Source organism: Dendrobates tinctorius, unplaced genomic scaffold, assembly GCF_039654945.1.
Source record: "Dendrobates tinctorius isolate UK_male_01 unplaced genomic scaffold, ASM3965494v1 ptg000163l, whole genome shotgun sequence".
NCBI classification, from domain to species: domain Eukaryota; kingdom Metazoa; phylum Chordata; class Amphibia; order Anura; family Dendrobatidae; genus Dendrobates; species Dendrobates tinctorius.
The window spans coordinates 571,143-586,592 of NW_027361830.1; the positions used below are offsets into that span (position 1 = coordinate 571,143).

The 15,450-nt window shown below is 44.8% G+C and overlaps 1 protein-coding gene across 3 annotated transcripts in view; it reads right to left on the reverse strand.

The window, feature by feature from the left end:
- NQO2 (N-ribosyldihydronicotinamide:quinone dehydrogenase 2) overlaps positions 1–15,450 on the reverse strand; it is a 154,858-nt gene that overhangs the window by 13,984 nt on the left and 125,424 nt on the right. For all 3 annotated transcript variants that reach the window (XM_073550133.1, XM_073550134.1, XM_073550132.1), the window contains one exon: positions 11,774–11,887. In XM_073550133.1, coding sequence (XP_073406234.1) covers positions 11,774–11,887 — 114 coding nt within the window. The remainder of the gene's footprint in view (positions 1–11,773; positions 11,888–15,450) is intronic.

Genomic DNA, 15,450 nt, shown 5'->3' on the forward strand with positions numbered 1-15,450 from the left:
CAAAAAAAAAACAAAAAAACAAAGCAAGAAACAATGCTTTATCATCATACCGCTGAACAAAAGTGGAATACCGCGCGATCAAAAAGACGTATATAAATAAACATGGTACCGCTGAAAACATTATCTTGTCCCGCAAAAAACGAGCTGCCATACAGCGCCATTAGCGAAAAAATAAAAAAGTTATAGCTCGCAGAATAAAGCGATGCAAAAATAATTATTTTTTATATAAAATTGTTTTTATTGTATAAAAGCACCAAAACATAAAAAAATGATATAAATGAGGTATTGCTATCATCGTACTGACCAGAAGAATAAAACCGCTGTATCAATTTTACCACACGCGGAACAGTGTAAACACCCCCCAAAAGAAATTCATGAAATGCTGGTTTTGGTTCATTCTGCGTCCCAAAAATCAGAATAAAAAGCGATCAAAAAAGTCACGTGCTTGAAAATGGTACCAATAAAAACGTCAACTCGTCCCGCAAAAAATAAGACCTCACATGACTCAGTGGGTCAAAACATAGAAAAATTATAGCTCTCAAAATATGGTGATGCAAAAATTATTTTTACAATAAAAAGTGTCTTTTAGTGTGGGACAGCTGCCAAACATAAAAACCCGCCATAAATGGTAAATCAAACCCCCCTTTATCACCCCCTTAGTTAGGGAAAAATAATAAAATTAAAAAAAAATTATTTCCATTTTCCCATTAGGGTTAGAAGGCTAGGGCTAAAGCTAGGGTTAGGGTTAGGGCTAGGGCTGAGATGAGGGTTACGCGTGTGTTGGAGTTAGGGATGGAGTTAGAATTGGGGGGTTTCCACTGTTTGGGTACATCAGGGGCTCTCCAAACGCAACATGGTGTCTGATATCAATTCCAGTTAATTCTGCATTGAAAAAGTCAATCGGTGCTCCTTCCCTTCCAAGCTCTTCCATGCGCCCAAACAGTGGTTTACCCCCACATAGGAGGCATCAGCCTACTCAGGACAAATTGCACAACAACTTTTAGGGTCCAGTTTCTCCTGTTACCCTTGGGAAAATAAAAAATTGAGGGCAAAAATATTATTTTTGTGGAAAAAAAATGATTTTTTCATTTTTATGGCTCTACGTTACAAACTTCTGCAAAGCACTTGGGGGTTCAAAGTGCTCACCACACATCTAGATAAGTTCCTTGGGGGGTCTAATTTCCAAAATGGGGTCACTTGTGGGGTGTTTCCACTGTTTAGGTACATCAGTGGCTCTCCAAATGCAACATGACACCTGCAGATCATTCCATCAAAGTCTGCATTCCAAAACGTCACTACTTCCCTTGCGAGCCCCAACGTGTGCCCATACAGTAGTTTTCTCCCACATATGGGGTATCAGCATATTCAGGACAAATTGGACAACAACATTTGGGGTCCAATTTCTCATGCTACCCTTGGAAAAATAAAAAATTGGGGACTAAAAGATCATGTTTGTAGAAAAAATATGAATTTTTTATTTTCACGCCCAGGCGTTATAAACTGCTGTGAAGCAGCAAAGTGAGCAAAGTGCTCACCACACATCTAGATAAGTTCCTTGGGGGGTCTAGTTTCCAAAATGGGGTCACTTGTTGGGGGTTTACACTGTTTAGGCACATCATGAGCTCTCCAAAGGCGACATGGCACCCAATCTCAATTCCAGCCAATTGAAAATGTCAAACGGCGCTCCATTCATTCTGAGCTCTGCCATGCGCCAAAACATTGGTTTACCCCCACGTTTCAGGTATCAGCGTACTCAGGACAAATTGCACAATAACTTTTGGGGTCCTGTTTCCCTTGAGAAAATAAAAATTGGGGGTGAAAAGATCATTTTTTTGGAAAAAATATGATTTTTTAATTGTACGGCTGAACGTTATAAACCTCTGTGAACCACACATCTAGATAAGTTTCTTGGGGGGTCTAGTTTCCAAAATGGCGTCACTTGTGGGGGTTTCCACTGTTTAGGCACATCAGGGGCTCTCCAAACGTGACATGGCGTCCAATCTCAATTCCAGCCAATTTTGCGTTGAAAAAGTCAAACGGCGCTCCTTCCCTTCTGAGCTCTGACATGCGCCGAAACAGAGGTTCCCCCCACATATCAGGTATCAGCGTACTCAGGACAAATTGCACAATAACATTTGCAGTCCAATTTCTCCGGTTACCCTTGGCAAAATAAAAAAAATTGGACCTGACTTAATTTTTTAGTAAAAAAGTTAAATGTTTATTTTTTTTAAACATTAAAAAAAATTCCTGTGAAGCACCTGAATGGTTAATAAACTTCTTGAATGTGGTTTTGAGCACCTTGAGGGGTGCAGTTTTCAGAATGGTGTCACTTTTGGGCATATTCTATCATATAGACCCCTCAAAGTGACTTCAAATGTGATGTGGTCTCTGAAAAAAAAAATGGTGTTGTAAAAATGAGAAATCGCTGGTCAACTTTTAACCATTATAACTTCCTAACAAAAAAAATTTTTGGACCTAAAATTGTGCTGATGTAAAGTAAACATGTGGGAAATGTTACTTATTAAGTTTTTTGTGCGCCATATCTCTGTGATTTAAGGGCATAAAAATTCAAATTTGGAAAATTGCAAAATTTTCAAAATTTTCACCAAATTTCCATCTTTTTTCACAAATAAGCACAAGTTATATGAATGAAATTTTACCACTAACATGAAGTACAATATGTCACGGGTAGAGTTGAGCGAAACGGGTCGGCAAAATTCATAAGTCGCTGACTTTCGCTGATGTCGGGTTTTGCCGATCGAAACCCGACCATAGCGTGAGGTCGGCCATGAGGTTGCCGACTTGAGCGCCAAAGTCGCGTTTCCCATAATGCTTCCAGTGCCTTTTCTCAGCCAATAATTATGGACGCACACTGTGGGTAACGCGATTACATAGGCAGCGGCCCCCACCATCTTAGAGAAGGACATTCAAGGGATTGGCTGGATTTGTGTGGCGTCACAGTGGCTATAAAAGGCAGTGACCGCTGACCGCCATTTTACTTCTGCCGATCTTAGGGATAGGTTGCTGCTGCTCGTTCTCAATAGGGAGAGTGTTTAGGCAGGAAAAAAAAGTGCTTCTGCTGATATCGCTTTTCACTGTACAACACAACAGTATAGTGTGCAGTGACAGGGGAGGATATATTTGTGTGCAGCAGCTCTGTTGGTGATTAGGCTGCCTTATAAGGCTCCGTGATAGCTGCATTGCTGTTTGCACACTGCTGTGCAGAGTGCTTTTTTAAAAGCAAAAATATTTTTATTCCTTTTTTCTGCACAGTTACCAGTCGTTTATTTTTTCACACTTTTTTGTGCAGCAGCGCTGGTGTTTATTAGGCTGCCTTATAAGGCTCCCTCATAGCTGCACTGCTGTGTGCACACTGCTGTGCAGACTGCTTTTTTAAAAGCAAAAATAATTTTATTCCTTTTTTTCTGCACAGTAGTTACTGAGCGTATATTTTTTCACACACCGTATAGAGTTGTACGCTCCTCACACACTACCGTGAACCGGCTGGTATCACGGACAAATACATGCTATATGTGTGCGACTCCGTAAAAAAATACACGGAGATTAACATTTTTCCATACATACACCATATAGAGGTGTCTGCTTCTCAAACAGTATCCTATATCTGCTGTTTGTATTGCGGTCACATCTATACAGAGTCAGCGTGTGTGTGTGACACTCCGTAAATACATATGCGGACATTTCCATTTCTCCATACACCGTATAGAGGTGTCCGATGCTCAAACAGTATTGTATATCTGCTGTTCGCATTACAGTCACATCTATACAGAGTCAGCGTGTGTGTGTGACACTCCATAAATACATATACGGACATTTTCATTTCTCCATACACCGTATAGAGGTGTCCGATTCTCAAACAGTATTGTATATCTGCTGTTCGCATTACAGTCACATCTATACAGAGTCAGCATGTGTGTGACACTCCGTGAATACATATACGGACATTTCCATTGCTCCATACACCGTATAGAGGTGTCCGATTCTCAAACAGTATTGTATATCTGCTGTTCGCATTACAGTCACATCTATACAGAGTAAACATGTGTGTGTGACACCCCGTAAATACATATACAGACATTTCCATTTCTCCATACACAGTATAGAGGTGTCCGATTCTCAAACAGTATTGTATACCTGCTGTTCGCATTACAGTCACATCTATACAGAGTCAGCGTGTGTGTGTGACCCTCCGTAAATACATATACGGACATTTCCATTGCTCCATACACCGTATAGAGGTGTCCAATTCTCAAACAGTATTGTATATCTGCTGTTCGCATTACAGACACATCTATACAGAGTCAGCGTGTGTGTGTGACACTCCGTAAATACATATACGGAGTTTGACAGTTTCACCAAAAACGTATACATCTGTACACTTCTGATACAGTACCGTATATCTGCTTGTTGGATTACGGTCAAATACATACTGGGAGAGCATCTGTGACTAACAAAATATATACAGAGATTTAAATTTTTCCATACACCTTACAAAGCTGTACGCTCCTCATACAGTACAATCTCTCTGCTGGTATTTGTGGTACATGTTCCTAAACATAAGGAAGTATGGTGGAAGAGGCCGCGAACATGGGCGGGGGGCGCAGCTGGTACTGATGGTGGTGGTGGTGCATCAGCTGGTTCTGGCAAAAGCACAATAGCAGCTAAGGCAGGAGGTGTTGAGCCTGCATCATCGTCTGGCACAAGAAGGTCTTTAAGGTTCCCTTTTTTGGGAGTTGGTAAACCGCTTTTAAATCCAGAGCATCAGGAACAGGTTTTGGCTTACATTGCCGAAATAGCCTCCAGCTCTATTGCCTCCTCTTCTGAAGTTGCAAAAACTGCAAGCACAGAGTCGTCAATGCAGGCTTCTGGTTAGGAACAACACCTTTCCTTGTGTCCTTCACCCACACCAAAAGTGAAGGATGTGGCAGCCCACACTTCAGATTACTCCATGGAGCTCTTTTCACATACCATGCCTGGGTTAGCAAGTCAAATCCTGAATTCCCCAGTCCAAGATGAATCTGACATGGAGTGCACTGATGCACAGCCACTGCTAGATGATTCTGCTGGTACATTCACCCAGAGCACTGCATTGCCCTCGCAGTCTACTGAGCCAGAATCAGACCCTGATGAAACTCAGGTGCCCCTTCCCGCATACTATACCACCTTACACGGTGACACAGAGGAAGATACAGAGGAAGGTGCAGATGACATTGAAGATGATGTGATGGATGACCCAGTTGTTGACCCGGATTGGCATCCATTGGGGGAAGAGGGTGCCGGTGGCAATATGTCAGAAAAGGAGAGGGATCCGCAGCAGGCATAGTCATCGCAGCAGCGGTTATCCGGCAGGCCAGTACCTGTCAAAAAACTTGGTAAGAAAATGAAAAGAGTTGCAGGACAGCTTGGCAAGACGGTCAAATTAGCACAGCGTGTAAGCTCTGAAAATTTATACCGTAGTAGGAAGAGTGCAGTGTAGCACTTTTTTTAACAAAATCCTACTGATGACGCAAAGGTTATCTGTAAGAAGTGCCGAAGGACCTTTAGCCGAGGAAAGAATCTAAGAAATTTGAATACCAGTTGCATGCTTAGACATTTAACCAGCATGCACTTGCAAGCGTGGATGGACTACAAAACCTCAGGTAGCACATGTGCACCTGCTCCGACTGAAGGTAGCCAGCAACGCTCCATCGCTTCCCCCGCTGTAAAGCCACCGGTAAGCACACCACCATCAAGAAATGTTGAGGTGTTTTCGCAAGGCCACAGCAGTCAGGGAATCACAATATTTTGGCAACGAAACACTGAATCTAGGCCATCAACACCATCACCATCACCAACCCTTTCTCAGTCCGTCAGGTCCACCGCTAGTTCCCCCATATGCAGCTCTCAAGTCCAGCTCACCCTACCAGACACTCTGAGTAGGACAAGAAAGTACTCATCCTCTCATCCGTGTACACTGGCTTTGAACGCCTACATTGCCAAATTGATCTCATTAGAGATGATGCCCTTCCGTTTGGTTGAAAGTGAAGCGTTCCACAATACCGGGCCTGGCGGGTGAATCACCACACGAAATGCTGGAGATGTGGTACTGGAGATGGCGACTACCTCCATTTATGGTGGTTCTGTCCAGTTATAAAACGCTTCTGGGCACTCACTGAAAATGTAATTCAAGAGGTAACTGGAAAGACAGTAACCCTAGCGCCTGAAACAACACTATTGAGTTTTCCGGTGTGGCCGGGTAACAAGAAATTATCCATATTAGTCCACAACATAATAGCGGCAGCCAAACTTTTAATACCCACTTATTGGAAAACTGAGAATAACCCCACATGCCAGCAATTGCTCTATAAGATAGATCAACTGTATCACATGGCTGAGATGGTGGCTTTCATGAATCTCTCTTTAACGCTGTTCCAGGACTCCTGGAAACCTTGGATTCTTTTCAGATCAAACATCCACTAGGATTCTATGCAGGACGCCACACAGTGAAGACTCATTCCCCCCCCCTTCCATCCCTTCTCACTCTTTGTCTGTCCTATTTCTCTTCTCTTACTCTAACTATCTCTTAATTGGTTCGCTGTTGTCCCAGATAGCTATATTGAAAAGGCCAAGTGTTGGCTTGAACCTGGGACTCTTAGTTAGATACTATGCATTGTGGTATTTTGAATTCTTCAGTTGTCAAAACACTTTCTTCAATTTGGCTGCATAATGCTAGTCATAAGTAAATGACGTGCACTACAATGGTTTTGACTAGCCAACTATTTGTATGTATATATGTTAAGTGCTGAAACTTAAAAATGTAATACTGTTCTATTACATTTGATGTTATGCTTTAAAAATTTAAATAAAAAGAACATTGAAAAGAAAAGAAAGTGAAGCGTTCCGAGAGCTCATGGCCTATGCTGTCCCACGCTATGACCTACCCAGTAGGCACTTTTTTTCTCGAAAAGCCATCCCTGCCCTCCACCTGCATGTGAAGAACTGCATTGTCCATGCACTCAAACAATCAGTGAGTGGAAAGGTGCACCTCACAACAGATGCATGGGCCAGTAGGCATGGCCAGGGCCGTTACGTGTCCATCACTGGGACTACTTGCATCGACAAACTGAGTCATGGCTGGGCAGTCTACATCTTGAGGCAGGCAAGGTAGTCAGTGATAATGGGCGGAATTTTGTGGCAGCCATAGCCCTTGCAAAACTCAGACACATACCTTGCCTGGCTCACACCTTGAACCTGGTGGTGCAGTGCTTCCTAAATAATTATCCTGAGTTAACAGCCCTGCTCCATAAGGTGCGAAGACTGTGCTCGCACATCCGTCGCTCGCCTGTACACTCCAGTCATATGCAGAAGCTGCAGCGATCACTCCACCTCCCCAAGCACCGCCTAATCATAGACGTTGCTACAAGATGGAACTCCACCATGCACATGGTTGAGAGGCTGTGCGAACAGAGGCAGGCTGTAATGCATTAGTGGGAGGATACACGGGCAGGCAGTTTGAGGGCAGACATGGTGTTGTCGGGTGTGCAGTGGTCAAAGCTGAAAGATCTCTGTAAAGTCTTTCAGTGCTTTGAAGAATGCACACGGCTGGTAAGCGCAGATGACGCCATCATAAGCATGAGCATCCCACTTATGCATCTGCTTATGCAAACTTTGACGCACATTAAGGAGCAGGCGTCTGCAGTGGAGGAGCAAACTGGGTAGTTAGCGTGCACTCTAGTCAAATATAGATGAGGTGCAGGTGCAACGGACCAGTAGGTCCTAATTACAAGTAAATTAAATTCACCGCACACTCAATGAGTGTGCGGTGAATTTAATTTACTTGCAGTGGAGGAGCAACAGGAGGAGGAGGAGGAGGGAAGCCTTGATGACAGTCAGCCATTGTCTGGTCAGGAGGATGAGGGGGATGATTATTTTGGGGAGGAGGATGCTTCTCAGGGGGCAAGAGAAAATGTGGGCGTGCCAAGGTCATCTACAGGGTTTGTGCGTGACTGGAGGGATGTGGATTTGCAAGAAAGTGCTCCTCCACCCACCACTGGCAGTGCAGCATTGACACCTGGAACATTGGCCCACGAGTTATTATGCCTTGCGGATCCTAAAAAGGGACCCCGCATTGCCAAAATGATGAGGGATGACTACTACTGGTTGGCCAGCATCCTCGATCCACGCTATAAAGGCAAATTACACAACATCATGCCACAGGAAAACATAGAGCTAATATTGGCTAACAAACGAGCAACTCTGGTAAACCGTTTGTTTGAGGCATTCCCAGCACACAGCAGCGGAGCTGGTTCTCCAACGAGCCGTAGTGGGCAAAATGGAAGAGGTGTTTGTGGTGCACACAGCCGAAGTGGCGTTGGAGACAGGGGTTTCCTGACCATGTTGTGGACTGATTTCTCAAGTACCGCTCACACGACTGCAAATACAGAATCGATTGCAAGTGACAGGAGACAGCAGTTGTCAACTATGGTTACAAACTACTTCTCCCATATCGAGGTTCTCCCTCACAGGTCATTCTCCTTTGACTATTGAACCTCTAAACTGGACCCCTGGCCTGAATAGGCACAATATGCCTTACAGGAGCTCGCTTGCCCTGCTGCTAGTGTGCCATCTGAAAGCGTCTTCAATGCTGCTGGATCAATCCTGACAGAAAAAAGGACCCGTCTGTCGACCCAAAATGTTGATGATCTAACCTTCATTAAACCTTCCCCTGATAACACATAGGTTGCCAGAAAAAAAGTCTCGCTTTTGTCCTCCTCTTCCTCGGACTACTTTAATTTCTCCATTTGTAGCTGCTGAAAGTCCAGTCTACACATCAACATATGCCATTTTTTAAACCTACCTAACTGGGCTACCCCCCCCAGGCCCGGGGTCACCACCTGGTGCACCCGGGCAAGTGATGTTGCCCTGAACAGGTGTGTCGGTCCATCCTTGGGCGACGGCACTGGCACAGGGCCTCTCATTGTACAATAAAGTGTCTCTGATGGTGGGGGGGCCCACTCACCGTCAGACACACTGGCGTACTATGAGGGGCCCTGTGCCAGTACCGGCGCCCATGAGTGGGACCCCCCTGCTTGCTCAGGGCCACAGCACTTTCAATACTTACCTCTCCCTGCTCCACTGCCGTGACGTCTTCCGCGTTTCCTCACAGTGACATTCAGGTCAGAGAGTGCGATGACATCACGTCTGTATGCCCTCTGCCTAAACAGTCCAAGTGCAGAGGGCTGGAAGATGGCAATGCTGAGGAGTCCAGAGTAGAGCATTGCCCAGCGAAGAGAGGTATTTCATTATTTTAAATGTTGGGAGCATTTTTTGGGGAGCACTATACACTGGAGAATTATATATGGGGCCCATCATACACTGGAGCATCATCCATGAGGCCCATCATATACTGGAGCATTCTAAATGGGGCAGATCAGACACTGGAGCAGCATCTATGGAGCACATTATACATTGGAGCATTAGAAATGGGGCCCATTATATATGGAGCATTATTTGGGCCCATCATACACTGGAGCATCATCCATGAGGCCCATCATATACTGGAGCATTCCAAATGGGGGACATCAGACACTGGAGCAGCATTTATGGGGCCCATTATACACTGGAGCATTAGAAATGGGGCACATTATATATGGAGCACTATTTGGGCCCATCATACGCTGGAGCATCATCCATGGGGCCCATCATATACTGGAGCATTCTAAATGGAGCAGATCAGACACTGGAGCAGCATCTATGGAGCACATTATACACTGGAGCATTAGAAATGGGGCCCATTATATATTGAACATTATTTGGGCCCATCATACACTGGAGCTTCATCCATGAGGCCCATCATATACCGGAGCATTCCAAATGGGGGACATGAGACACTGGAGCAGCATTTATAGGGCCCATTATACACTGGAGGATTAGAAATGGGGTCCATTATATATGGAGCATTATTTGGGCTCATAACACACTGGAGCATCGACCATGGGGACCATCATATACTGTAGCATTATGTGGAGCTCATCATATACTATATGGAACATTATATGGGACCAATTCTGTATGGAGAAATATATGGGGCTCATTATTCTGTATGGCGCACAATGTGGTGGCCATAATACTGTTGGAGTAATTTAATGTCCTTTTTTTGAGCTATTGTAGAATTTAAAATAGATATCAGTCATGTCATGTTAGCAGTGAAGTATTTTTCATTGTACTGTACCTATATTTCTGTGCCATATTGGAGCATCATGAATTGTGGTATGTGTTAAAGGGGCACACTGGCACTCTTTGGCCCAGGGCACACGAAAACCTGGAGCCAGTCCTACCCCCCCACAACTTTAGCCAAATAACCCCCAGTTTTCAATGCATAACTATTATTATAAAGTAAATTTAGGTTGACAAACTTAAGTAATAAGAATTGTTGTTGTTGGCATTGAAATGGGCACTGTAGGTGTGTTTACTGTCCTCCACTCCCTGTCGACTTTGCTTCCCCATTGACATGCATTGAGTTTCGTATTTCAGTCGGACCCCGACTTTTCCCTATAGTTGGCTGATTTCGTTCGACCCGACTTTTGAGAAAGTCGGGTTTCATGAAACCCGACTCGACCCGAAAAAAGGCAAAGTCCCTCATCTCTAGTCACGAGAAAAACAATGTCAGAATCACCAAGATCCATGGAAACGTTCCAGAGTTATGACCTCATAAATGGACAGTGGTTAGAATTGTAAATATTGGCCCGGGCATTAACGTGCAAACCACCCTTGGGGGAAAAGGAGTTAAGAGGTACATTTTATTTAATGAATTCAGCTCTTCTTATCACTGTAGTGCTTCCGCTAGGAATGTTACTCCAGCTGGGGAATGTAGTATCATTTCTGGAGTAAGAAACACCTGCACTTTTACTGCATTTGAAGAGAAAGAGTAGCCACCTCGCATCCCACCCTGGGTGCTTCCCAGCTTCTCCCATTTTGGTGGAGCTGCATGAAACTAAGGCTGGAGTCACACACAACGTAGAGAAATACGGACCGTATTGTACGGCCGTAATACGCATAAATGGTCCCTAAATAGTGCTCCGTATGTCATCCGTTGTCAGGGTGTGGCCGCATATTTTTCTCATGTAAGCATCCGCATGTAATCCGTATGTGATCCGTATAGTTATTTTCTCGCAGGCTTGCAAAATGGACATATAATGGAGCCCAATGACAGGTTTTCAAAGACAAACGAAAGAATAGATATAGACACATAGAATGCATATTTAGATATATTCTATGTGTATATATCTATTATTTTGTTTCTTTATTAAACCTGTCAGTGTGATTTTACTGTATCGTGCATGATTTGCTGGCTTTTTTAAAGGACACCGGCGCGTATTTCTCGCAAGTCACACGTCTGGTCCATATGTAATGCGGTTTTTTTGCGCACCCATAGACTTGCACTGGCGTACTACGGTCGTAGTACGCTGACAATTTCAGCATGCTGCGATTGTCTCGGCCCGTATAAAATACCCATGAAAAATACGGCTGATGGGAGCTGCCCCATGGAGAATCATTGATCCGTGTGCAATGCGTTTTTTTAACGCCTCTCACTCGTCCGTATTCCTCTCTAGTGTGACGCCGGCCTAAAGTCGACAAATCTTTGCACAACTCTGCACTTCGCAAACATTTTGAAAGTATTTAAAATATTTTTCGCTAATTTACTGATATAAACACTTTGATTTATCGTCCCCTACATTTTGTGATTCAACATAATCGTAGTGGTACAACATACCTTAAGTAATCCATTTTCATAAGTGCCTGGGAAGTCAAAAGCAAAGCCTTGAATGAAGCATCGATCTATCCAGCCCTTCATGATTGCAGGGAAGCTGTACCAGTATATAGGAAACTATGGAAAATGAATAGATATGTTAAGGCTGGATTCACACCATGTTATGCTGAATTTTTCAATGGCATGTGGTTACTTTAAAGTATACTGTATAGTGAATCATTAAAAATATTTTGCTTTCTGGGGTTTTATTTTTTTCTCCCCAGAGTAATCCATTTTTTGTTCTTTCTAAATCCTCACTAAGGTTGCAGAGATATATGCCTTAGGCCGGGATTACATACAGCGAGATACGGCCGAGTCTCGCAGGTTAAAACCAAGCTCTGGCGCCGGCACTCCGGAGCGGAGCGTGCAGCCGCACAGCAATACATGGAGCTGCACGCTGCGCTCCGGAGTGCCGGTGCCAGAGCTTGGTTTTAACCTGCGAGACTCGGCCGTACCTCGCTGTAGTGTGACTCCGGCCTTAGTGTTATTTTATGGTGTTTACAAAAGGAGTGGCTTACAGGACTCTTTGGGGGCACATCTTTAGACTGCTCTGCATTACTACCCTGTGAGCAACATCCCTGTGTTAAAGAATAAAATTGAGCATGTTGGGCTCACTACATAAAGGGGCCCATCTGGAATTTAGGATTTAAAAATAAAAACAAAAAACAATCCTCTGGGGTGCAACAAGATGAAAATGATAGCAAAAACTGGTCACTTTCGGCAACATGCTCTTAGTATGTAATTTTTCTGGTCTGTTCTCCATTGACTTTTCTATAGGACTTAAAAATGTAAATAAAGTGTATAAAAATAAAAAATAGCACACAAATCAGTATAGCAATACAGTTGCAATGATTTTTTTTAGAAAGGCTGAAAAAAGTGTTCTTTGGAGATACACCCACGATGTCGCACCAGGCTTGCTAATCAAAAGAGGAGTTGTGGATGACAACATTTATTAGGCACTAGCAGGGCTAGCAATCAGTGGCCAGGGAATACTAATATGGCAAATGTATTTGCTTATCTCTACTAAGTATAAAATAAAAAATCCATACTTGTCTATCAATTCCACACTGGTGCCTTCTAGTACAGCCTAGGATTCTCTTCTAGTTTTCTTGCTGGGAACAGTTTATGTCACGAGTTTACCATGACAGAGAAGAGCCAGAAGACCGCAGCATCTGATATCTCCTACTCCAACACTGAATAGAGGCACTTCACCTTCATATTAAATGGTGCAGGTTTCTTTTAGCATTGCATGGCTTAATCTGCTAAGTTGAGAGCTCCAGGAAGCTTTCCTGCATTAAGGCTCAGCTGTTTACTGTTAGCCACTCCCATCTCCTATGTAATCTGGACCCTGGCAAGCACTCATTGTCAGAGATAGCTTTTGCTGCATGGCTAGAGGTTGTTGGTGATTGTTACTGGAGAAGGTGTTTGGTGGATTTATCTGTGACTGTTGCTAGATTTTGAGTGTGTAATAATTCCCTTTCTTCTACCTTGGTTTACCCCCATCCTCCACTCCCCAGTGCATCCCTCTGTTGTCCTTGTGAGTATATTTGTATGTTTAGTATTTTCCGTTATCCCTGCTCGTATTACCTTATTAGTCTGGTCGGTTTATTACAGTACACTACTACTCCCCTCTTCCATGGGTGGGGGAAGGGTACAGAATTAGGGCAGATTCAGGAGCTAAGGCAAGGTTCATGGCCCCGATGTCTTCACCATCAGAAGTAGTCCGGGGAACAGGGCGAGCTAAGGCGCCCCTAGTTTTAGGGACAGGGAAGGAGCCCCTGGTCCCGGGACACCCAACTGTCGTGATCCAGGTTGGATTGTGACAGATTTAGCACATATAACCTTTTTTTTTTTCCTTTAAGCCTTTGGCTTAAGGTTAGTTTTTCCCCCAGTGGCCGCTGGGGTTATTACACTGTAGTTGCTTTAGTTCTGGTTTTGCCCCCGGTGGTCGCTGGGGTTATTGCACGTAAATTACCAAGCAGGTGTGATTACCCTGGCTCCTACCTTTAAAGGAGTGTCAGGTGTTCTCAATCACTGTTGGTGATATTGTTCATTCACAACCAACCTTGGTGGTGAAAGGAGCTATTGAGAGGAGTTCCTTGCAGCTCAGCCAGAGCTTTGGAGTGGCAGCTATTCAGGTGGAAGCTGTATCCAGGTGCGGTACTCTGCTGCTTGGAGCCATAGCATCAGAGCAAAGCTAAGTTGTGTGTTTTCCCTGTTTGTTGTATTTTCCTTGTGTGTATTAGTACAGTGGTGGGATTAGTGTCTGCACCGTCCAATTCACTAGTAAGGGATAGGTGCAGGGCGAGCTAGGGATTAAGGTATCCTGCTCAGCAACAGGTGAGGAACCTGTATAGGGATTGTTAGGAGTTTAGGGACACTGCCTCAGGGGAGTGCAGGAGGTCTCCACTTCCCCGTTCCCTATTGCAGGGCCCACCATTGTAACCGTTTCCCCGGTGTTCCCCTTTACTCTGTCTAAATTCGCACTGCTGGAGGCGGAGTATCCAGGCACACATGACATTATCACAATTCGCCCTGCTGGAGGCGGTGTATCCAGGTACATGTGACATTATCACCAACCCTACATTTTCTCTGGTGAGCCATGGACCTAATGCAGACCTTTGCCCAATTACTGCAGACCTTCACTGATGAGGTTAGGGGGCTGCGTGGTGAGGTGGTGCAGCAACTGCAGCTGTTGGTGGGCTTTGGGGGCTTGGTTCAGGAACAGGCTCAGCCAGAACCCAAGATATCCCTCCCTGACAGGTTTTCTGGAGGGAGAGATAAATTCTTGGTTTTTCAGCAAGCCTGCAAGTTATACTTCAGGCTGCGCCCTCGTTCATCAGGGAGTGAAGAGCAACAGGTGGGAATCATTATGTCCCTTCTCAAGGGGGATCCCCTATCCTGGGCCTTCTCCCTGTCGGTCGATTCATCATCTTTAGGATCCGTGGACGAGTTTTTTGCGGCATTGGCGCTAGTGTATGGGGATCCAGATGGCGTCTCCCTGGCGGAAACCCGACTCCATAGGCTTAAACAAGGAGCCTGGCTTGCTGAGGAGTACTGCTCAGAGTTCAGGGGTGGGCCACTGACACGCAGTGGAATGACCCTGCACTTAGGAGTCATTTTGTGCAGGGCCTGTCTCCAAAGTTGCAGGATACTCTGGTGCAGTACGCCACCACCAGGTTGCTGGAGGCCACATGTCCCTTGCCATCCAGGTGGATAGACGCCTCAGGGAAAGACATACACCTAATGTGCCCCCTATAGCCCTCACTAGAGAGGAGGACACACCAGTGCGGACTGAGAAACCCATGCAGCCCGGAGTTGTTGGTGCTAAAAAAGGGTTGCCTGCGGGTCACCGTGGCCGCTGGGGTTATTGCACGTAAATTACCAAGCAGGTGTGATTACCCTGGCTCCTATCTATAAAGGAGTGTCAGGTGTTCTCAATCACTGTTGGTGATATTGTTCATTCACAACCAACCTTGGTGGTGAAAGGAGCCATTGAGGGGAGTTCCTTGCAGCTCCGACAGAGCTTTGGAGTGGCAGCTATTCAGGTGGAAGCTGTATCTGGGTGCGGTACTCTGCTGCTTGGAGCCATAGCATCAGAGCAAAGCTAAGTTGTGTGTTTTCCCTGTTTGTTGTATTTT